This window comes from Penicillium verhagenii (assembly GCF_028828195.1).
Source record: "Penicillium verhagenii strain IBT 33310 chromosome Unknown utg000005l_segment0_segment0, whole genome shotgun sequence".
In the NCBI taxonomy this organism is placed as follows: Eukaryota; Fungi; Ascomycota; class Eurotiomycetes; order Eurotiales; family Aspergillaceae; genus Penicillium; species Penicillium verhagenii.
The window spans coordinates 3210406-3232833 of record NW_026643169.1 but is presented as its reverse complement, the minus strand read 5'-3'; the positions used below and the strand labels follow the sequence as shown (position 1 = coordinate 3232833).

General features: G+C 49.1%; 11 protein-coding genes across 11 annotated transcripts; 6 read left to right on the top strand and 5 right to left on the bottom strand.

The window, feature by feature from the left end:
• Positions 1–146: 146 nt before the first annotated feature.
• Positions 147–2206, top strand: N7466_004727 (arylsulfotransferase; the record flags this gene model as incomplete). Its single annotated transcript, XM_057164124.1, has 2 exons — positions 147–881; positions 962–2206. 2 exons carry the CDS (start codon positions 147–149, stop codon positions 2204–2206), a joined length of 1980 nt encoding a protein of 659 aa, XP_057022805.1.
• A 355-nt stretch (positions 2207–2561) lies between these two features.
• On the bottom strand, positions 2562–3898 carry pre2 (proteasome core particle subunit beta 5; the record flags this gene model as incomplete). The annotated part of the gene is made up of 6 exons (XM_057164123.1): positions 2562–2897; positions 2971–3080; positions 3131–3179; positions 3238–3393; positions 3473–3580; positions 3767–3898. The coding sequence occupies 6 exons, from the start codon at positions 3896–3898 to the stop codon at positions 2562–2564; spliced, it is 891 nt and encodes a 296-aa protein (XP_057022804.1).
• Positions 3899–4537: 639 nt separating this feature from the next.
• Positions 4538–5845, bottom strand: N7466_004725 (Eisosome component PIL1/LSP1 family protein; the record flags this gene model as incomplete). The annotated part of the gene is made up of 3 exons (XM_057164122.1): positions 4538–4924; positions 5042–5555; positions 5841–5845. 3 exons carry the CDS (start codon positions 5843–5845, stop codon positions 4538–4540), a joined length of 906 nt encoding a protein of 301 aa, XP_057022803.1.
• Positions 5846–6443: 598 nt separating this feature from the next.
• N7466_004724 (uncharacterized protein) lies at positions 6444–8475 on the bottom strand (the record flags this gene model as incomplete). The annotated part of the gene is made up of 3 exons (XM_057164121.1): positions 6444–8015; positions 8083–8343; positions 8440–8475. The coding sequence occupies 3 exons, from the start codon at positions 8473–8475 to the stop codon at positions 6444–6446; spliced, it is 1869 nt and encodes a 622-aa protein (XP_057022802.1).
• Positions 8476–9463: 988 nt separating this feature from the next.
• On the top strand, positions 9464–10372 carry N7466_004723 (DNA helicase recq; the record flags this gene model as incomplete). The annotated part of the gene is made up of 1 exon (XM_057164120.1): positions 9464–10372. The coding sequence occupies one exon, from the start codon at positions 9464–9466 to the stop codon at positions 10370–10372; it is 909 nt and encodes a 302-aa protein (XP_057022801.1).
• Positions 10373–11271: 899 nt separating this feature from the next.
• On the top strand, positions 11272–13154 carry N7466_004722 (putative MFS transporter; the record flags this gene model as incomplete). Its single annotated transcript, XM_057164119.1, has 6 exons — positions 11272–11488; positions 11560–11593; positions 11645–11809; positions 11889–12360; positions 12438–12765; positions 12844–13154. 6 exons carry the CDS (start codon positions 11272–11274, stop codon positions 13152–13154), a joined length of 1527 nt encoding a protein of 508 aa, XP_057022800.1.
• A 420-nt stretch (positions 13155–13574) lies between these two features.
• N7466_004721 (SDR family NAD(P)-dependent oxidoreductase) lies at positions 13575–14444 on the top strand (the record flags this gene model as incomplete). The annotated part of the gene is made up of 1 exon (XM_057164118.1): positions 13575–14444. One exon carries the CDS (start codon positions 13575–13577, stop codon positions 14442–14444), a length of 870 nt encoding a protein of 289 aa, XP_057022799.1.
• Positions 14445–15714: 1270 nt separating this feature from the next.
• Positions 15715–16770, top strand: thiA (thiamine thiazole synthase; the record flags this gene model as incomplete). Its single annotated transcript, XM_057164117.1, has 2 exons — positions 15715–16057; positions 16121–16770. 2 exons carry the CDS (start codon positions 15715–15717, stop codon positions 16768–16770), a joined length of 993 nt encoding a protein of 330 aa, XP_057022798.1.
• Positions 16771–17090: 320 nt separating this feature from the next.
• Positions 17091–18581, bottom strand: N7466_004719 (inositol phosphosphingolipid phospholipase; the record flags this gene model as incomplete). Its single annotated transcript, XM_057164116.1, has 1 exon — positions 17091–18581. The coding sequence occupies one exon, from the start codon at positions 18579–18581 to the stop codon at positions 17091–17093; it is 1491 nt and encodes a 496-aa protein (XP_057022797.1).
• A 170-nt stretch (positions 18582–18751) lies between these two features.
• N7466_004718 (WD40 repeat domain-containing protein) lies at positions 18752–20394 on the top strand (the record flags this gene model as incomplete). The annotated part of the gene is made up of 3 exons (XM_057164115.1): positions 18752–19274; positions 19331–19494; positions 19555–20394. The coding sequence occupies 3 exons, from the start codon at positions 18752–18754 to the stop codon at positions 20392–20394; spliced, it is 1527 nt and encodes a 508-aa protein (XP_057022796.1).
• A 525-nt stretch (positions 20395–20919) lies between these two features.
• N7466_004717 (uncharacterized protein) lies at positions 20920–22209 on the bottom strand (the record flags this gene model as incomplete). The annotated part of the gene is made up of 1 exon (XM_057164114.1): positions 20920–22209. One exon carries the CDS (start codon positions 22207–22209, stop codon positions 20920–20922), a length of 1290 nt encoding a protein of 429 aa, XP_057022795.1.
• Positions 22210–22428: the final 219 nt, after the last annotated feature.

Sequence of the window (22428 nt, the reverse complement as noted above, 5' to 3'; positions counted from 1 at the left end):
CATTTTATGGGCAGCGGCTTGATATAATAAAGTCTTTGACTTGAGCTTGTTTATCTTATACCCTTTTCCCCCCTGCTTTTATAACGCATCAATACACACTATTCATCTGGCGTCTAATCATCGTCATTATCGTCATTATCGTCACCATGGGCCGGCTCTTCAGCTTCGTCTGCGGACTTACGGCGCTAGCTCACGCCGCTCGCGCTGATTTCGTATCAACAGACTACGACGGATATAATGAGGGACTTCTCGGACATCGACCACATCTAGAATTCCATTCTAGTAGCGAATATGCACCAGTCTTACAGGCCAATGTGTGGAACCAAAGCGCCATTTCCGAGACGGGATCACATATCTTCTTAAAACATGACGGCAATGAGAGTTCGCCGCTTTCCTCGCCTTTAATTATCGATGCCAACGATCTATCGGCCGTCTACATGAACCGCTCTTTCGAAAACGTGTTCGGCACGCGCATCCAGGAGAATCATGGGAAAAAGTACCTCACGTTCTGGGAGGGGCAGAAGGGTCTGGGAATTGGAGACGGGTATGGGCTTGCGTTTGACGAGACATATCGGCTTGTTTATAAGATCTGGGCGCAGAATATAAGAGTGCATAGCGACTTGCATGAGTTTGCCTTTACGGGCAACGGTACTGCACTTGTCACCGGTGTAGATGTCATGACTGGCCGGTCCAGCCAATTCGATCCGAGCTGGGGGACTCCCAGGCGATTCGAGGTTCTGAATGCTATCTTCCAGGAGATCGATCTGGAGACGAACGAGGTGCTTTTTGAATGGCGCGCAATTGATCACGTCAATCCCATGGAATCCCATGAACCACGAGGTTCTGGCTGGGATGCGTACCACTTGAACAGCATCGAAAAGGTAAGACGAAGAAACAAGCAATGCGCAAGCATTCATGCCATCTAATCCCATGAAAACGCTCGCCTTCTAACACCTTCCAGACCGAAGCGGGCAACTATCTCATCTCAATGCGCCACACACACTCCATCCTGCTGATCGACGGCACAACCGGCGACATCATCTGGACACTAGGCGGGCCACAAAACGACTTTATCGAATTAGATCCGGCCGATGGAGCAGAGGGTGCCGAGCCCGTTTTCAGCATGGCCTGGCAGCACCACGCCCGCTATGTACCAGGCACATCAGAGCGTGAAATGACATTATTCGACAACCATGTCGAAGACACGTCGCACGGGACCTGCAATACAGATTGCTCGCGGGGTCTGCACATCGCCATCGACGACACCGTCTGGCCACCGACTGTGCAACTTCTCCGCGAATACCGGCACCCGTCGCAGCTGCAAGCGCAAAGCCAGGGCAGCGTGCAGGTTCTCTCGCACGAGGCCGGCGACAAGGATCTCGGCAACGTGTTTATCGGGTGGGGTCGGTGTCCCACGTTCACGGAGCATATTGCCACGGGCGAGACGGTGATGGATGTGCAGTTCTCGCCGTGGCATAGCGAGGAGATCCCGGATGCATTGGATAACTACCGTGCGTACAAGATGGACTGGGTTGCCACGCCGTGGTGGGATCCGTCCATTGCCCCGCGGCTGAGTCCGAAGGGCGAGCTGGTCGTGTATGTTAGCTGGAACGGCGCGACAGAGGTAGCGGAGTGGGTGGTGAGGGGTGTTGAAGCGGGTCTAGAGTTGAACTCGAAAGGAAAAGTGGTGACGAGATCTGTCCGCACTGGCTTTGAGACTAAGTTGGTGATTGTGGAGGAGACGAAGAGCTGGCGGTATATTTGGGCTGAGGCCTTGGATGCCAAGGGGAATGTGCTTCGGTCGAGCCAGATTGTGGACTTGGATGGTGCCACACTTTCCGTTGCTGTTGATGCCTTTGATGAGTTCAACTCGACCTTTACCGGTTTCCTTGCTGCAGAGAAAGCTTCGAAGCTGAAGACTACCTCGGGATTATCTAAAACAGCAATCATTTTGCTTGCGACGGGACTGAGTGTTGCTGGTTTGACGATACTTGCGGCTGGCGGGCTCTGGTGGTACCGAAATAGAGGCTACAATCGTCTGGAAGCTGAAGACTTCGCTCTTGAGTCTGATAAGTTTGCCTTGGCCTCTGATGAAGAGTACAGTGATGCTGAAGCCGACGAGGATGACGATGACGATGAAGATGGTGGATCAAGAGACGAAGAAAGCCAAGCTCTTGTTTCCAATGCAGAGGGTAGAGGAAGATAGAAGATCCTCGAATATTGTAATTAATGAATTAAACATGAACTGCTATGTACAAGTGAATCCTGGAGACTGTACTTGCAAGTAGTGATCTTCAAACACCACATGTGTTATAATGTAGTTTACATGTATGAATAGTCTATCTCCTCTCACGGTTTGGAGGGGAAAGTTAGTACTACCTGGTATGTAGTATACTAGATATTCAAGTGCTTGAAGTTTGGTATACCGTCTTGTTTAAGGAATTTATTACGTGGAACTGTTGACTAGATCAAAGCATCATAGATCTTATTTCATGAGACAATCAATTCAAGACGCCATGGCCCGAGCATCAGAAAAGTACATTCAACCAAGCCTATACCACTTACAACTCCGATGTGACATTCGAGAATTCGCCGTGGTCCAGCTTAGTCTTCCAGAAGATAGGGTTCATATCATCGAAGCCGTGGTGCACCCATCCTTCTTCCTTAACGTGGTAGCAGTTAATGAAACCACCAGAGTAAGCATCACGGTGCATAGCAGCCAAAATAGCACGACGACCCAGGGCAAGCGCATCCTCTACGGAAAGATCATAGCTGTAGTTGGCGTCCAACACACCATAGGCGAATGTCTGACCGGATCCAACACAGAACAGGTTGCCTGGCAGTCGGGTGCCGTCTGAGTCGATGTAGTACAGAGCGGGTCCTTCTTGGGGAGTCACCTGAGAGGGGGAAAATGGGGTTAGAATCATTGACCAAATCCAACAATATACAAGAACTGTGTTTAATACGTACACCACAAAGCATGGTTCCCATACTCAGGCCATAGCCCTTGTAAGCATAAGTCAAGTTGGCGAGAATCTTCGATGCAGCTGCGACAGTAATACGACGCTTGTGTCGGATTTCTACAGACTGTTAGCATCAAGCTCCTCTCCACTGCTACCGATAAACTTACCATGCAGAGTGCACTGCTGACTCAAATAACGCAACCAATATTGGCAATCCTGTAAAATCATCAGAACGCATTCACACATCCCACAGTCGCATCATCTTCCAACTTACCGCCGCACCACCGGCCATAGTACCCAACAAACCAGGTGTAGGCTCATTAGATGGCTTGTCCTCGCCACGGCTCAACCGCGACACGGGAATAACCTTCTTCACTGTCTGACTAGCAATCCAATTTCCAGCTGTTGCTCGCGAATCGGTGCACACAATCTAAATTCCACCAAAACGCATCAGTATTGATAAGTCACGGGTATTGCAGGACAGTCGAGCCGATCGGGATAAAACGTACGATACCGCCCTGGAATCGGAAGGCCAGGGTTGTTGTTCCGTGAGCGAGCTTGATGGGGCAGCTAGGGTTGGCGAGGTCATCGGTCATTGCACGGAGGAAGGAAGCATGCTAAATGGAGCAGAAAATGAGATTAGTTGAGGTTCTTCTGCGGATGAGATTCTTTTGCTGGGAAGCTCCAGTCGCCGCATCGTTGGAGACGGGCTTAGCCTGGATGAACGGGGTGGGGGACAATTTCTCGGCGAAAAGGCCCCTGAGCAATTCATAAGCAGCGGAATGGCTTGTTGCAAGACTCACGTTGTCGACAGGAGGAAGGGCGAACTTGAGGGAGAGCGGAGGCATGCTCTCGGTGAGGTCCTGTTGCTCTTGCTCGGAGTAGGACTCATTCTGGTGCTGCGGGCGCGAGTACTGGGCGACGAGCTTATCCATGATGTGCTGATAGAAGTGAACAAACGAGGATATAGGAGGTAGGGGTGGTGATGAATAAAGGACGAGCTGAAGATGTGATGATGGGGCAGCTCCGGGCTAGAGCTTGGATTCCGCGTCACTCGGGCGCCTGCGGTCACGTGCAGCCATACATATTAGTCTATTAGAGATATAGCACGATCGGTCATTGAGAGTTATCGTTGATCTGAAAAAAATTGTATGAATATCAAGGCGAGAAAATACTCCCAATTTGAAGACTTATCTCGTTCGAAGTTCCCATTCGAAATTTCCATGATTGGCCATGTACATACTCCAGAGTGTAACCGCCTACTAGTACACATGTGCACCAATGGCATGGGGTACTATAGTACGTACTGGACTATAATCTACAGCTTTAATCTACAGACCATCTAAGAATAAAAGAGGACATTTTTTTTGGTGTGTGAAATTTATTGCACAAAAGAAAATTCAAAGTACTTATATTCGAATTGCCCACCAATCTGCGCCTAGTACTTACAAAAATCAATACCCAATTACCCCAACTAAAGTCAATCGCAGAGAGCAATAAAGTGTACATGAAACATGGATATACAGACCCAATCTCCCCAAGAAGACAGTTTCAAGCTTTGACTTTCATAGCGTTTAAGAAGCCAACACGGCAGGTTCCTCAAGCTCCTTGGTAGACGAGACATCATCGGGGGGTCCGGTAGTATCAACGCCGTTGTGCAATTCCGACTCATTGTCTTCGTGGACATGGCTAGCACCTACTCCATTCACAGGGGCAGCAGACGACGTAATGGGTTCAACGGTAGAGTGCCATGCCCGAAGATCTGCCTCTGCGTCTTCGAGGACGGCACGTGCTTCGAATTCATGGTCGTAGGCCTGGCGAGAATCACCGGGAACAACGGGGCCATCGTCGATGAAGTTGAGGAGGCGACGTGCATGGCGAGCGAGAATAATCTGTTTCTCGGCACGCTCAATGACAGCGGCAGTGTGAATGTCAAATGCTTCCTTGAGCTTTGTTCGAGTCTGAGACAGTCAAGTTAGCAATTAACCTCTATAGTAACCTTGACCGTCAAGTTTCTTGCCAAAGACAAGAAGAAAAAAAAGGCCAAAGCAGTGACCCAGCCAGCTTTAAGCACATACCGTATTCGACAATTGCGCTTCAGCAACCAGGCTCTGAGCCTCGGCCCTAACAAGCTCGTGCTCCAGCGTAACAATCCGAGTGCTGGCCGGATCCTTGTACTTCAGCTTCGCAATCTCATCCGTGACCTTCTGTCTCTGGTCTCGACTCGGCTGCACAGAAGCCTCCATGTTTCGGATATGTTTCAGAACACCCCGGTAGTCTTCCAGGTTCTGCGCGAAGACATCCTCTTGCTCACCAATCTCTGCGAGCATCACGCCCAGCTTGTCCGAGATATCGGAGACGGCGTCATCCTCAGTAGACTCGCCCCATTCTGAGAGCTGGGCAGCGATAGAGCCGCGCTCGCGACCGGCAGCTTCATGAGCTCCGATTGCGCTGTTCTCCGACTTAATTAGTTTGGATAGACGCCTGCTTAGTTCGGGCTGTTGGAGGCCTCGGAAGGTTGCGATGCTGAAGCGGTGGCGGTTGGTTGCGGGCTCACGGTCACGGCGAGAGCGGATAGAAATTGTACGGTTCCTATAAAGATTGTCAGTTTCTTGTGTGAGAGAGGAATAAAAAGGTGAAAGCTACATCTTGTCTGGTATAGCAATGGTATGGTGAAAGTGATACTCGAGGAAGTGTATAGAATGGTATACCTAGTAGGTAGTAATAAAGTACTAGGTTTCCGGCAAGGGAGGACGAAAGATCTGCCAGTTATATGCAGGAGGGCTCCTTCCCATAGATGACGATGCGCCCAACTTAATCTGCTGTAGCTTTGGTGTTCCGGTGCAGCAGGAAGTCCAGTCCCGGTGGCTGACTGACGTCATGACGGGAGATACGGATGGTGAGCTCATGCACTATTCCAATTGCAGCGGAGTGCATGACCCTACGTGTTCAAGCAAGAGTTTGGTCTGAGTGGATGAACTACGAATTCGACTTGCATTGGATCAATTGGTGCGTTCGGAATCGTGATCGCCATTCCCCCCACTGGCACTTGTATTACCCGATGTGGGGTTGTATGAATTAGTGTTACTTACCTAGTATAATGCATGTACATAAACCAAGTTTTATTCAATGTTTGTAGATCTGCATTTGCAATACATACTAAATTGTTTAAAATATCATTTAGTATTCTCAAAGCTACTATTCCGGGCCCAATGGAGCCATACTAGCTACTATATATGCCATGACTGTAGACTAATCATGGATGATCGACTCATAATTGATTTCATTCCAGTTGTAATTTGTAAAATATTTCTGTTTGAAAGTACACAGATAACATTGACTGTGTATCAGATTCAGATATCCATCCCCACAAAACACCATAAGCAGAGCACAGGGCCTGTAGTGTGCTAAAACGCATGACAAAACATTCCTAGCAGCGCCTTCCGACAGAAGAAAAAAAACCCATAAAGATGGAACCGACTACGACATCTCATCGGCATCTTGGTGGTGCGAGTGTTCATTATCCGAGGCGTGGAAGGCATCTCCAAATGCCGAGTTGTCAAGATCAGGGAGGTCAAGGTCGTCATGCTGTTCGGAGTAGGCGGCCAGCGCATCACCTGCACTGTCGATGTTGGTAAAATCAAATGCAGCCCCTTCCAAGCTCGAATCCCCACCAGCGGTATCCTTGGTTTCATTATTAACCATTACCCAGTCATTGTTTTCACCATTGGCACCGCCGAGGTGATCGCCAAGATCCATATCGACATCGCCTGGGATATTAGCACCTGACACGGAGGGTGCAGGAGCTCCATTCTCTGTGTTGCTGAACTGGTTCAAGAGATTGTCGGCATGATCCATAACCATGTCGTTGGCGAAGGATTCGGGCTCATCCTTGTGTTCTGGCTCAATCTTTTCCAGGAGACCACCCTTCTCCACACAGGAGACCTTGGGCTCGGGCATGATCTGTTTCTTCCATGCAGACTCGACATCGCGTACCACATCATCCACTCTGTATTTCGCCTTTTCTTCAACATATTCCGTAGGTGGTGCTTCATCATCCTCCGAGGGGATGACAATTCGGCCCTCCAATCTCCACACTTCGGAACCCGTTTCAGTAGGGTCAGCAGCCGCCTCTCGAAGGCGCAGTTCAGCATCTTTGAAAAGTGAGCTACGTTTGAACTGCTCCATTCGACGCGCATGCTTCTTCTTCAGATTCTCAATCTCAGCACTTGTGTCGGCCACTTGCTTGGCGACCCGGTTCGCAAACTCTTCTGCTTTAGCAGGTCCCAACTTGGATGCTACTGGGGCGTCGCTGTCTTGACCTTCTCTACCATCTGGAGCGTCAAAGAACCCTGTTGTCAAACTCTCAAGCTCTCCTTTCAGTCCTAATCCAAGTGAGACTGGTTGGATTTGCGAAATAGCAACAGGTGATGCGAAGATCTCATCCATCATTTCGTGGTTATGGGTATAGCGGATTCTGCTGATATCGCGCACGCCGAACTGATCAATTATGTCACCGCTTGATACATCCTCATCCTCGAGGGCAAAATCAGTGCTATTGGCAGCCATGGCAGCGGAAGAGGCACGGTGTGAACGCTGGGCTTTGCTTGATGGGTGAGCGGCAGCGGCAGCGGCGGCGGCGGCGGGATGGCCCTGAGGTGGGTAAAATCCAGGTCGGGCCTGTGCAGCAGGGTTTGCGTAAGCAGGCGGGGGTTGAGGGAAGCCTTGCGCAGAGATTTGTTGAGGGAAAGGAATTGTCGGCCAGCTGTTGCGGTCGTGGAGCATGAATTCCTTGCGACTCAGTTGACCTTGAGTTTGCAAGAAGCGTCGCTGGTTCATCATACTTTGCACTTGGGGTGTCACTGGAATACGGGTGGCGGAGATATGGTCATTTGGGGGAGCTCGTGAATAGTGAACGATCCACAATGCAGGGTCGGGCTGAGGACCGTTCGGGATTTTAGAAGAAACAAGGCGATAGCGCTTTCGGGTGTGAGAGGCCATATTCTCATGTGGGGGGTGATATCCACTGCGGTGCACAAACATCTCGACGGTCTGATTTGAAAGATTAGTCTTTAACTGGTCCTACTCAGCAGTGTGCGCGACATGGGGGATCACTTACATAGCCTCGCGATTCAAAGCTAAAGGCCTGTTCAGCATCGGCCCAGACATAACCGTCACTCGCAAAGTTATTGCCCAAATGCGCCATCGGCTGCCAGGTAAGCATCACACTACCATCAGCAGGACCATCCAGAAGAGTCCAGTGCACAGGCTTCTGCTGGCAGACTCGGGGTGCGCTAGTCAAGTATTCCACGGCGGTCTCGGCGGGCATCATGTGCATATTCGGATAGCGGTTGTGAGAAATTAGATGCATATGAGGCAGCTAGCAGTTATAGCGATCATGTTAATATCTTTTTCTCTCTAAAGCTTTAACATAATTTATGCCATGACTTGTAGAAACAAATTTGGAGGGTCCTACCAATTGCCCAGGCAAACGGCTCGCCGGGTCATCCATCTTGACAAAACCCACTGGTGGGTTGGAAATGTGATTAAAGAATGGAATGGGATTATCGCAAATGTCGTTAGAGGTTCGAAGCCCTGGAGCTCAATTGCGGTCAATGCGATGAGCGGATGAAAGTGGGACTTCGTGAAGGCAGATGGAGCTCCTGGCGACGCGACGCGGGAGATTTTTGATGCGGTCCGGCTGCGCATACATACCTGATGTGCAGGACACCTTATGAATGAGGCGTAAATGTACCTAAATACATACAACATCTGCAAAAACCATCGGGAATCCCTACTCAAGGACCCTAAGGCTTGAGAGGCTGCTTGCCTCTAATGTTGCTTTAAATTTAGAAGTAATATTAACATTTGAAGAATGATTTCCTAGATTTAGTTCTCGAATACTGTACGTGGTCCGTGGACATAAGCCTCGGGAAAACGCTGCCTCCCGAATGCTGATTGGTTGGCGTATTTGATAGTACTACTATGTACTATGTACCTTGAATTCAATGGTATTTGCTTGTTTACATCAGCCGGGCCTTTGAAAGAAAGGTTCTGGGATAATTAGCTTGGTCTCCTGCACTGCTCAAGTGCTTCTATATTCATGTATACTAAGTTTTAGCGCGAACGGAGCAGGGCACGAGCGTTTGTGCCTTAGGTAGCAGGCGGGGCTGGGCTTTGCATGTAAAAGTCCATGCTACTAGTCATAGGTAAAGATCGAACAAAGAAATCAACACTAACCTGAGAATGACCAAAATAATTTCCGTCAGAAAATTCACCGTATATCTGGAAGTTACCGGTGACTTGGGAAGAAAGAGACACAGTATATTTTTGGATTTCAATTTCTCATCGTCAACTTTCCCATTTGATCATTGTCAATTTACCACTTGCTTGCACATTTCAAAGATTCTTCACTACTTCAACTTGTTACAGCCTGAGAAACTTAGGGGGAGTTGAGCTAGAAAAACCTCCTAAAACTCAGTGGAGCTAGCAGATTTAAGATGTCTTTCAGACAACGCAACAACTCCCAAAATTCCCAAGTTTGGCCTTATAAACGATCCCTTGCTCAGCAACAGACAGAGGAAGAGCGAATAGAACTCTACCGTCCCCAGCCAAAGCAAATTCAGAGCCTCTATCCGCGCCACCCTGCAATTTTTGAGCACGAAACAATAGAGGGCCAGGCCACAGATACACTTTCTTATCTTAGGGAAGTGGTAGCCACATGGGAAAGCGACTGCGCCTTCTGCCACGTTCTTGGGCTACGCCCAGCTCAGCAAAGACACCAACTTCGCAAATGCTCTGAACGAGGCGCTTGTCAAGTTCGAGAACAGATCCAAGAAATTATGGGAAGCTTCAACACTAGAGTTTCACCGAACTCATGTGGGGATTGTTTGCTCCCGAAAGCCATCTGTCGTCGGTACCGTGCGAGCAGGAATGGGTGGGAAGAGAGTGGAATGTCCTCTTGTCAGCTTCCAATAGCTGTGCTTCCTGTCGGCCTTGCTGTTCTGATGTCTATCAACCCAACTGCAAAGATTCTGCTCAAAATGGTGGTACTCCCTGAAATGCAAGAGGCCGGTGTGGATATTGAGAGAAAAGACCAGGTTCTTGGATGGATGTTGCAAGAGAGACAATGGGGAGGTATTAAGAGTACCAATGTTACGTGGATATTCCATCGGTTCCATATGTATCAAAATGAATCCGAGGCGAAAGAAAAAGAAGGGCAAGGAGAAAGTGAAGAGGAAGAGGAGCTAGAGGATTATAGGGAGAGAGGATCCTATAAAAGACGCAGAACTCATGTTAATTCTCGAGGAGTGGGACCTGATGTGCGTGACTGGGACAAATTTTCGGTTGATGATATACTCTACTGTCAATTCCATTGTCCAGGATGTCCAATTGGAGAACATGATTGATTGAGGTTGAGTTATGGAAGGTTAGGTATAATTAAATTGATTTCTCCTGCAAAACTACTCAAGTACTAGTAGGTTGTACTATCCAGAGTCACTTTAACATACTACTGATATACGCTTACACTCACTATTAGTGATGATTTCATGTTCATGGAAAAAAATTGGATTCTCAATCTCAAAAAGAAAAAAGATCATGATTTACTTATTTACTATTATCTTTCCAGTCCCAATGGCATCCATAGATGCAAAGATAATGTATCTTTTTAGCACCATGAGGGTCACCTGACACGAGCGGGCTTCTCGCGGATCATCCAGTGCCTCTCGAACTTCATCCCGTACGACCGCATTTCGCGATGAGGGGTATTGCGCTCACAGGCATTATTGTGGGTTACCAATGTTTTCTATGGGGCTTAATCTGGAGCCTTTTGCGGGGACCCCATTCTTCTCCATGATTCTCCACTACTAGGTTCCAGCAAGTTTTAAGGGAGATCTCAGTTGTCTCCACGGAAAAGCTCCGGCCCAATGTATTTCCCCCCTTCTCAGTCTGAATCAGGCGGCTTGAAGCGCAAAGGGCTGTCACATCGACTCTGCATCAAAGCAGAAACAAAGATTTTTCTGAGGAGACTCCACTTCCTAATGATTGGTGGTTTCTCCGCACAAACCAATTCTATTGGTGTTCCCCACTGTATCCACACAGGGATTTGGTGGTTCGGGCTTTCGTTGTGGAGATGTAACCCCAATCATTGGCTGATTGTACTGAAGTCAACCGAGCAGTGGCTTGATAAATTACGACTTGGCTGTCGATCAGTCCATTTTTTGCTCCGCGCTTTATAAAGTATGGATACTCCCCGAGGTTTACTGAGCTAAGGCCGCGATTTTTCTGTTTTTAAAACCCCGCCGCCATGGGTCTCTTTGGAAAGGGGGAGCTTGAGCTCCCTGAAGATGAGATTCAGCGTGCGCCTCCAGATCAAGATGTCGAGAAGACACTGCCCGCACAGCTGGAGATAGCACCAGTCCAACCCCCGACAAAGTTTACCCCAGCAGCTATTGATCCAGAATTGGAGCGCCGAGTCGTGAGGAAATTGGATTTGCGTGTTCCGACACTTATGGGATTTTTCTGTATGACTGAGAACTGTTACTTTAAAAATAATATCATATGCTAATTATTGGTGATTTTTTCTCGATTTCAGACCTCCTCGCTTTCCTTGATCGAAGCAATATTGGGTTTGTTGCATGCTGTGTACCTCCCCAATGAACAATTTCTGACAAAATCAGAAATGCAAAAATCGCCGGAATGACCGAAGACCTCAACCTCACGGGTAACCGATACGCATGGCTCTTAACGATCTTTTATATATCCTATACTGTCTTCGAATTCCAGGCTTTGATGTGGAAGATCGTCAAACCACACCAATGGGCAGCTTTTGTTGTGTTCTCTTGGTATGTGCCCACTCTCCCACGGAATTGACACCATAAACAACAAGATCAATTACTCATATTGTATGGTGCATGCTCACAGGGGCTTAGTCGCAAGCTGCCAAGCAGCAACACAGAATTGGCAGGGAATGATGGCGCTTCGTTTCCTGATGGGCGCCTTCGAGGCTGGTTTCGGTCCCGGTGTACCTTACCTACTCTCATTCTTTTATCGTCGTCATGAGCTCGGTTTAAGATGCGGCCTGTTCCTATCTGCCGCTCCGCTAGCAAATACCTTTGCGGGTGCTCTCGCTTATGGCATCACATCTGGCCATGCCGTACTAGCCAATTGGCGGGTATTGTTTTTAGTAGAGGGTCTCCCTGTGTGTGCAGCTGCGATCCTGGCGTGGTTCTTTGTTCCGGATTCGCCATCATCTGCCAAATTTCTTACCGAGGAGGAGAAGGAGGTCGCACGTGCACGTGGTCTACAGCAGGCTGGCGATGCCGACCGAGAGAGCAAGGTGCAATGGAAAGAGTTGGCTATGACGTTGTTGGACGCGAAGGCCTGGTTAACTGCCGTATGTGATCGATCTGTTTGCAAATTACCCCGTCCGAATATGGCAAAATCGCTAATCGTGATCTCCCGTGTGCTTAGTTCATGTACTTCAGCTGCAACGTTAGCTTTTCTTCACTGCCTGTCTTTCTACCCACCATTCTGGAAGAAATGGGCTACTCGAAAGTGAACGCGCAGGGCCTGACAGCGCCACCATTTTTCGCCTCTTTCCTCGTCACCATCATTACCCCCTGGGTGGCGGATCGAACTCAGCAGCGCGGGCTAATGATCGCAGCGCTATCACTGATCGGCGGTGTGGGGTACATCCTTTGCGCCACTTGCACCACGGTGGGCGTACGGTATTTCGGCGTGTTTCTGGCGGCTTGTGGGGTATTCCCGGCGATCGCAAATATCCTGCCTTGGGTCCTGAGTAAGTCATCAATAGTTGCTCTAGAATTTGGGATATGGTTGAAAGTTGAAACATTGCTGACTTGTATTCCGCTCCTAGACAATCAAGGTTCTGATACCCGTCGTGGTGGGGGTATTATCCTACTTAACATCATTGGTCAGTGTGGTCCTTTCTTGGGTACCAATGTCTTTCCCGATGATGAAGCGCCGCGGTATATTAAGGGTATGTCTATTTGTGCTGCGTTTATGGTCTTCACATCTTTCCTTGCTCTGGTTCTGCGGTGCTTGTTGGGTTGGGAAAACAAGCGCCTCGATAAGAAGTACGGACCGCGGGTCGAGGTAGATGAAAGTAAAGGAGAGATCGCTGTGGCGGAAGACAACTACGGTGCTAGTTTCCGGTATATGCTGTGATTCTAGCTACCAGTTCCGTTTGATCTGATTCCATATGTACAATTCTTGATCACCTGGCATGTATGTTTTATGACCTACTAGTAAGTAGTACTGCGAATGACACTCGAGATGATAATCCACCTTTGTTCTCAAAGATCCTCTAAGGTGGCTGGGTGCCGTATTTTCGATTGGTATAGATTGATTAAAATTATTTTCTGCAGCGATCAGCATGTTACATCTTGAGCTTGTCATTGGCGAAAGACCTCGTCCATAATGACTCACCCGTGGACATGTAACAGCGGAATCAACCGCAATCTAAGCGATGGGTCCGTGCAGTCTAGTCTATATAGATATTCAAGTTAATCAATACGAAGAAATAAATGTTTAGTTCAGGACCCCTTTCCTTGATCATAAACTTCAACCTCAATCTCAATCCACAATATGACCACCCTCCCCAACCTCCCAGCTCGCGCCCGCGAGCTAGACCTCGTCAACAAAGTCGCCGTAATCAGCGGCGCATCCCGCGGCATCGGGCGAGCAATCGCCTTCAATCTCGCATCACGAGGCTGTTCCATTCTCGGCACCTGCACCAGCGACAAAGGCATCGATTCGATCTCATCAACCCTCAACAACGAAGTAACAAACCTAGCCTTCAAATCTACATCTCGAAGCAAACCCGAAACCCTCCAGATCAAAGGCCTAGTCGCCGACATATTCTCTTCCAGCTGTGCCAGCACGATCGCCGACGAAATCAACACAAGCTTCAACGGGCGCGTGGACATATTCATCAACTGCGCCTGCGATCCTATACCCGGTGTAATTGGTGAGATGGACGCGACCGAAATCCAGCATAGTCTTCTCGGCAACATACAGACACCGGTGCTGATAGTTGAAGAGTTTGTTCGGCGGAAGTACTTCCAGAAAAATAGTCGGATCATTTACATTTCATCTATTCGGTCCCGTTTACCGTGGAGTGGACAATTGATTTATGGGGCTGGTAAGTCGGCTGGTGAGTCGCTTTGTAGGACTTGGGCTCAGGCTTTTGGTGGGAAGGAGGAGAGGTATGCTTTTATGGAGGGAACTACGGCGAATGCTGTTTCGGTGGGCTTGACGGAGACAGAGGCCGTGGTTAATTGTGGACCTGAGGCTGTAGAGCAGTTTCAGAATGAGTTCTTTCCTACACAGTGTATACCACGGCTTGGGCAACCGGATGATGTCGCGGATGTGGTTGGGTTGTTGAGTGGTGCGGATGCGAGATGGATTACGGGCTCGGTCATTAGTGCTAGTGGAGGTTGTGTTAAGGTTGGTTGATTCCATGGTATTACTATTTCATACATACTAGTAGTTTAGTAGGGCTTTGGTTTCTACATAGAGCTGGTATTGAACTCCCTACTTGGATTTGTCTGAGTAGTGAAAACAATTAGATTGCGATCACAATGCAGATACAGCGATGTCGCTCAGAATTCAGTCAATTTTCAAGTACAAAACTGCGATGTAATATGTCGCTTCCACCAACCTTGCATCCCATTCTGCCATGCCGGCTACAATCGGAGAGAAACGAAACATACCCAATGGCCATTCGAAGATTAAAAAGAGGTTCATGGCTGTGATAGGTGCTGACAGGGAAAGACCGGAGCTCTGGGGATGAGGCATTCGGACCAGAGTCTCCCGATCTCCACTTATTTGCGTCTAGAAGGAGGTACTGGTACATTAAGTTTAGGATCATCGTGGAGTATTCGGAAAATTTTGAAAACTCTTCAATGATTTATCAATTGATTGTGATTGTTCATGTCTGTTTTATTCAATTGATGAGTTATGTTGTAGAGTGTTGTGTAGATCTCGAATTGGTGTTCTACAAAAGAATCAGTGAGACAATAAAGTCATGACAACATTGCAACGTTAAAACATGAGTAATAGAGTAGAACAAAGCTCCGAAGCCCGCAAATCACAAACGTCATTATGCGATCAAGATCAACATACCCCTCCCGAGCTCGCAGCTCACCGGCCACTTGAAATCGCCGGTGAACGGATAGACTCGGAGAAATATGACAACATTGTCAAGGGTATGGGGAAGTAATCGCATATAAGATTGCCCCTCATCTGGTCTTATTGTTCTTTTTTTCTCTTCTCTTTCTCATATCAACTGAATCAGTTTCGCAAAGACCAACTCAGTAACTATGAGACCTATTGATTCTGGTCTGCCTGAGCTAACCATCAGTACAGATCTTTCAAGAAGTACATACTGCCCTCACAATCTTGTGGGAAGCCATGGCTCTGCTTTGGCTGGGCATATTATCCCTTGGGGATCAAGGTATCTCAGGTAACTTCTGGGCGTTGTGCCGGTGTTCGTTCCTGCGTCGTTGCCATTTCTTCTCGATCCTCCTTAGATGAATATGATCTATCTGGGAGCGAAAAATGAAGCAAATGTCAATGGCGTGGGTTCGTTCTGAGAATATACGGTCAAAACTTGATCTGGATAATACCAGCGAAAGGATCATGCCTTCCCCTTCTCTCCCCACTTGTTGTATAGCAAACTAACGAAGGCTCCCAAGTCACCACGACTTGATCCCTAACTTCCACAATGTCTCCTCCCGCTGCTATCTTCGAGCCCTCTGTCGCCCCTACTGCCATCAAGGGTAAGGTTCTCGTCCCCGAGACGACTACAACCACCTTGACCGGCCAGGGCCAGAGTAAGCTTCTAGACCAGTTCGGTGGCAAGTGGGATGAGTTCAAGTTCGCCCCTATCCGCGAGAGTCAGGTCTCTCGTGCCATGACTCGTCGCTACTTCCAGGATCTGGACAACTATGCCGAGAGCGATGTTGTCATCGTTGGCGCTGGTTCTTGTGGTCTTAGCTCCGCCTATGTGCTTGCCAAGGCCCGTCCAGACCTGAAGATCGCTATCGTCGAGGCTTCGGTGTCTCCTGGTGAGCCCATACCTCGTATGACCAAATGATCGATAGGTTCTTTATTAACCCAGTATTCAATAGGTGGTGGTGCCTGGCTCGGTGGCCAGCTCTTCTCCGCCATGGTCCTCCGTCGTCCCGCCGACGCTTTTCTCACGGAGCTTGGTGTCCCCTTCGAGGAGGAGCCCAACAACCCGAATTTCGTGGTTGTTAAGCACGCCGCCCTCTTCACCTCGACCCTACTCTCACGCGTTCTGGCCTTCCCGAATGTGAAGCTCTTCAACGCTACCTGTGTCGAGGACTTGATCACCCGTCCTGATGGATCTGACAAGATTCGTTTGGCTGGTGTGGTCGTCAATTGGACTTTGGTCACTCTGCACCACGATGACCACTCCTGCATGGATCCCAACACTATCAACGCTCCTGTCATCATCAGTACCACTGGTCACGACGGTCCATTTGGTGCCTTCTGCGCTAAGCGCCTTGTCTCCATGAACCACATCGACAAGCTTGGTGGCATGCGTGGCCTTGATATGAACCTCGCTGAGGATGCCATCGTTAAGAACACCCGTGAGGTTACCAAGGGCCTTATCATTGGCGGCATGGAGCTTTCGGAGATCGATGGCTTTAACCGCATGGGCCCGACTTTTGGAGCTATGGCCATGTCTGGTGTTAAGGCTGCCGAGGAAGCGCTGCGTGTCTTTGAAGAACGTAAGCGTGAGTGTGCTGAGTAAACTTGGATAAGATTATCATCAGCAACGCTTCGTCTTCGGTGGAGGTTCCGCTATGCTACTGGGTAGCCTTATGCTGGCAGTCGTTTTGATAATGTGCTCCACACTCATTTTATGTGATAATGCAATTTATGGTCGTTTCACACGACATCAAAAATGTTCAAATTTTGGCATCTTGTATCTGTAGAATGTTCAAAGTTGGGAATTATGTATTACTTTAAGCCAAGGCATGGAAGACTGGCAATCATAAGTTGCAAGGGCTGTTACCGTAAATAAATAGAGAATATGTGCTGCAGTGACTTTTTGAGCGAAGAAACAAGGAATCAATCCTGCGCCTCCGAGTTCCGACTAGAGGCGGGGCCCCGTTTCTCAGCAGCCAGGACCAAGTCCTTGGCAGTTTGGACCTCCCACTCGAATTCCTTCAGGGCACGCAATTCACTTGACATGAACAGTCCGCCAATTAGACCATCCAGAATACCGGCACCAAAGTTCAAGGTGCTGACCAGGATGAGAATGAAGCCAATATATGTGCGGTTACCCACCCACCACACACCGACCATGCATCCAATAGATACTACGATCGACAAGAGGAAATGCGCAAGGCGCCAGCGACGCTGAGACCTTTCTCTCTGTTCGTAGGTATGAATCATATCAATAATGTGGTCATATGTATCCGGAGACAGGGCAGCATTGGGTGAGACTTGTTTGGAGGTTGTTGTGTGGAGAGAAGGAGATCCCGGTGAGTGGGGTTGGTCGACCTGGACTTGAGCTTCGGATTTGATAATATCAACACCAGAAGAGCGAGTAATGACCGCCTCGACGGCAAAATGATCGCTCAGAGAGCAGCGAAGGGTCGGGTGACGCTCGGTCATGCTGACCTTTGCTGATTCTACAGACCAGCGAGGGGCAGGGAACTCGGGGGGATATCCTCCATCACCAACGAAGATATAGTCGAGACGTTTGGCGCGAGGATCAGCGTCATCCTTGTCAATGGTGATCTCTTCGCCCTTGTCAAGTCGTTTCTGGAGAGCTTTAGACCAGCGCCATGTATTAAAAGCACCGTCACATGTAGCACCATTCTCAAGCAAATTGAACTCTGCGGATGGTATCGGTCGTTTCCTAGCTTGCTCAACGGGGTTAATTGCAGCGCCGAGAGACGAGTCCGGGTGCAGCACGCGCCAAACGTCTCGGACGGGGCTCTGTGCGCTGATCAAGCGGTGAGCAAAGGAGGAGGGCAGCATGTTGAAGTCGCCCAGTCCAATCACTAGGTGGCCTCGCTCTGCAGCGCCGCGCATAAGCTTGGAGATTTCCCACGCTTGCGCTGTGCGGTGGCACAAATACGAGTCGTGGGGCTCACGCTCATAAGGGGCATGCAAGTGTGTACAGAACACCTCAGCGACATCGGCTGTGCCTGGTCCAAAACGCACTCTGGCACAGGCGACACCTTTGCCCACGAACCAATCACCACGGAAAAAGGCTGTTGGCCGTCCGTTCAGTGGATATCCGTACATGCTGCTCTCCTCGATTGGCCACTTTGATAAAATCGCCAGCCCCGCACCAAATATGCCTCCGTAGTAGAATTTTCCATATGGTAGAATGTGGCGGGTTTGATCTCGGATGCTCTCGTAGTCTTGTTGGGTCCAGCACTCCTGCAAGCCAACTATTTCGGGGGGCGGGCTGGCCAGAGCCAGCTGTCGGCCAATTTCGGCAAGTCGTTCATGACGGTAGGTGGCAAGATACTTCAGACCCCAACAGTTGAGGGTCAGGATCTTGATATGAGTCGGCGGCTCATTCGGAGGAATTGAGGAAGCCATTTGGATGAAATTGGCCTTTTGGTGTTGACATCAGGAGCTTAAACGTGGAGTGTCGATCAGTGATGTAAATTGGGGAACTCACCGCCTTCGTGACGCGCCCTTTTGCTTTTTCGCGGCGTGTCGCATTTACGCTGCACGTTTGCCATCGTCCTGAATTGGCGTCAATTCTCATGGACTATTCGCATTCCAAATCACGCCGGCGGGAAACTCGTGAGTCTCCCGTCGAATCGTCGTCGGATGAATTGGCGGCGATTTCAGATCATGAACCAGCTGATCGCCGACGAACAAGCTGGGGCGTGCATAAGAATTTCACACCGCAACGCCCAATTCATGACCGACACGTTAGAGAGTCAGAAAGCCCCGATGAACTGGCTGTCGATGCTGACGAATACTGGCGTACCTCTCGCAACCGCCGGAGCCCCAAATCCGTCACCCGTCCCGTCAACCTCCCCGCCAACGCGAGCAGGAACGCTGAACGTCGTTCCGAAGATCAATCGAGCGACGCAGATCAAGATATCACTCCTATACATGACGATATGTCTGACCGCTCTGCCACCCCGATTCCTCCTGCTCCAGAACTGCCTCCCAAGCCTACAAAAGTCAACTACCATGAGAAATTTGTCCTTCACGGTCATTTGCGAGGCGTGTCTGCTGTTCAATTCTCTCCAGATTGTTCTATGATTGCGAGTGCTGGTAAGAAATTCCGAGGCTTGAGAATAAGGAGGTTCGCTGACTCGTATCTGCATTAGGTGCCGACGCAGCAATCAAGGTCTGGGATACGCTAAATGGCCGGCTGATTTACACCTTCGAGGGCCACCTTGCTGGCATTTCCACCCTTGCATGGAGTCCCGATGGTCAATGGATCGCGTCTGGGTCCGATGATAAGACAATTCGTTTCTGGAACGTGAATACCGTATGGATCCCAAACAACTCATCTTAAACTCCGAAATTACACGCTGACTTGTCGCTATAGGGCAGAGCTCATACCAAGACCTTCGTCGGCCACCACAACTACGTTTATCAAATCGCATTCGCACCCAAGGGTAATATTCTCGTTAGCGGCTCATATGATGAGGCTGTCTTCATGTGGGATGTGCGCCGCGCGCGCGTCATGCGATCTCTCCCAGCTCACTCCGACCCCGTTGCCGGTATCGATGTCGTCCACGATGGAACTTTGATTGTCTCTTGTGCGTTGGATGGTCTTGTCCGTATTTGGGATACACACAGTGGTCAGTGTCTCCGAACTCTGATGCATGACGACCAGCCACCTGCCACCTGCGTCAAGTTCTCGCCAAATGGCAAGTACGTCCTGGCTTGGACTCTCGATGGCTGCGTGCGGATGTGGAACTACGTGGAGAGCCGTGTTGTGAAGACTTTCCAGGGCCATGTGAACGAAAAATACAGTCTGTCTGGATGCTTCGGTCTTTACGGCCCACCGGATATTCAGTACTCCCCGCCCTTGTGCTTTGCCGTGAGCGGCAGCGAAGATGGTGCTATCCTGTGCTGGGATCTAACAACCAAGAACGTTCTCCAGCGTATTGAAGGTCACACTGACGCTGTTCTCTGTGTTCACTCTGGTAATCTAAACGGCAAGCGTCTTCTTGTCAGTTGTGGGTTGGACAAGACAGTTCGCGTTTGGGAGGAGCTGCCGGGCGAAGGAAATCCTAATGCCGTCTCTCCTGATGCCTCTGCGGAAATGGATCTGCCAAATGGAGATCATATTGCCAGTGACGAGGATGGCGACAACGAGATGACTGACATTCCCGAGCCCTCTGCCATATCCACCCCTGCAGAGGATGTGATTATGACATGATTGGAAGTCATTCCTTTGAATTTTTCTTTGTCTTTGCATGAGCGGTTTGCATCAGCGGTTGTATCTTGTTTTAGGATTGAGGAAATACCCGGTGTCTGGAGTCGAAAAAATATGGCATGCATACGTGCATATGCATTTGAGGAATCTCTGATAACCTTAGTTAAAGCTTAAAGCTTATTAGCGCATACAATGGAGCACTTTATTCACAATTGGAAAATTTCAGGTACAATCTACTCTTTGCCTCGCTGTGCAACTGCGTAACACGATCAATAGCGAAGTCAATTCATTGCACGTGGACCCGACCCCAGATTTGATTTTAGTTTTACTGAAAAACTTTCAGTTGTCATTTTCCGGGAGACAGTATGTAGGTATGTCCTAGTTAGGAGGTACATAGCAGTGGTAATAATAGTCGTGAAGTTATAGGTAAAATTAAGCCACTGCAGAATTGTGTTGCTTGAATATGAAGGTGTGTAGTATTATTAATTATTATAAATTATCGTAAATCGTCAGAGAGACTAAGTGCTCTCATATAAACTGCTGATATTCCGGAAGCGAATATTCTGGAGGCGATAGCGGAATCTCCTCGTACCTCGGCGGATTGCTGAAAGCAATAGCCTCAAAATCACACTTGAAAGTCTCCCCAACAAGGAGAGGGAAGTGTGCAGACAGCGTAGCCCTCGGCAGCTTGCGGTCGACCAGGTTTTTAGAACGAGTATCGAAAGTATCTTCGCCCGTGACAAATTCGAGCTTGAGCCGGTGTTCAATCAAGATTGCCAGATTCTCATGGCTAGTCGGGCACCGATCCTGGAGCTCAAGTGGCATCGATATAGAATCCGTGGTGCCAGATCCGTAGCAGGAACCGTCAATCATAGGGGCGAGTTTTGTATTTTTGGGAATCGAGATATCAATCGTAATGTCGACAGCGGAATCTTGGTCTTCTGATTTCGGCTGCTTCGACAGGGGATTGTCGCGTGTGGCCCAGTACCCCTTTTGCTTCCCACTGCAGATTTCGCGAACGGACTCTCGTTTGCAGTAGAAATCCTCCGGGGGATCTTGGAGGTTATTAAGGGTTTGATCGACCAATCTGGTGACTTCTTCCACGCGCCAGTGGATTCCACGAATGGTAGCACATTTGAATTCGGAGTCTCTGGCTTTTGATGCTAGTCCTCGCCGCAGGTATAATTTGGCGGAGACGGAAATTCCTGATTTGGCGTCCGTCGCGATGGTTTGCGACAAAGCAATGTTGGTAATGGCGGGGGACTTGGCATATGACCGGACATGCTGAATGCATTGCCGGTCTGGGATAAGTTGGCGCGTAATATTAATTGGATTTTCGGTGATAATGGTTTGCCCTTGTGAAGTGGTCACAGTGGCGATGAGAGAGTATGAGATTTTGCCCAGAGGTGTAGTTGTTGTTCCGGGCGTGTTCACAGGAATGGGAACAGAAAATGGAACGGGGACGGCGTCACGTCCGCCGAAAGAGGCCTCAAGTTGACCGACTGGCAATTCAGGAAGCGTCACCTGTTCAATAATGGTGGATGACTTGGTCGCCGGAGCCTCTGGTCGTGGGACCTTTCCAAGAGGAGTGCGAATTCGCTTTAAGAAGTTCTTCTCGGGGACTGTAGCAGGAGGGCTGTTCTCCCCTAGTACGGTCTGCATGAGGTGAATTTGCATTTGAAGGGCAGACTCGAGATTGAGGGCGCGGCGCTGCAACACCAAAGCGCCGGTGAGGGGCTCTGAATAGCCGTCTCCATTGAGATTAAAGTATATGTCGTGCTCAGAAGGACAGACCAGCTGCAGACCCGAGGAACCCATGATGAAGAGTTGAATGAGTTGAAGAAAAAAAAATCGTGGAGGAGCAGAGAATTAAAGCTCGTCGGCGGCCTTATGATCCCACAAAGCAAAAAAATTGCGAGATATCATGGGATTGTATGCAGCTCCAGCATTAAACCCGATTAGGAAGCCAAGGTGCGCAAATTGAGTTTAAAGTGGGGCCGCACACAAGCTTGCCTTCAAGATCGATCATGTGAACAA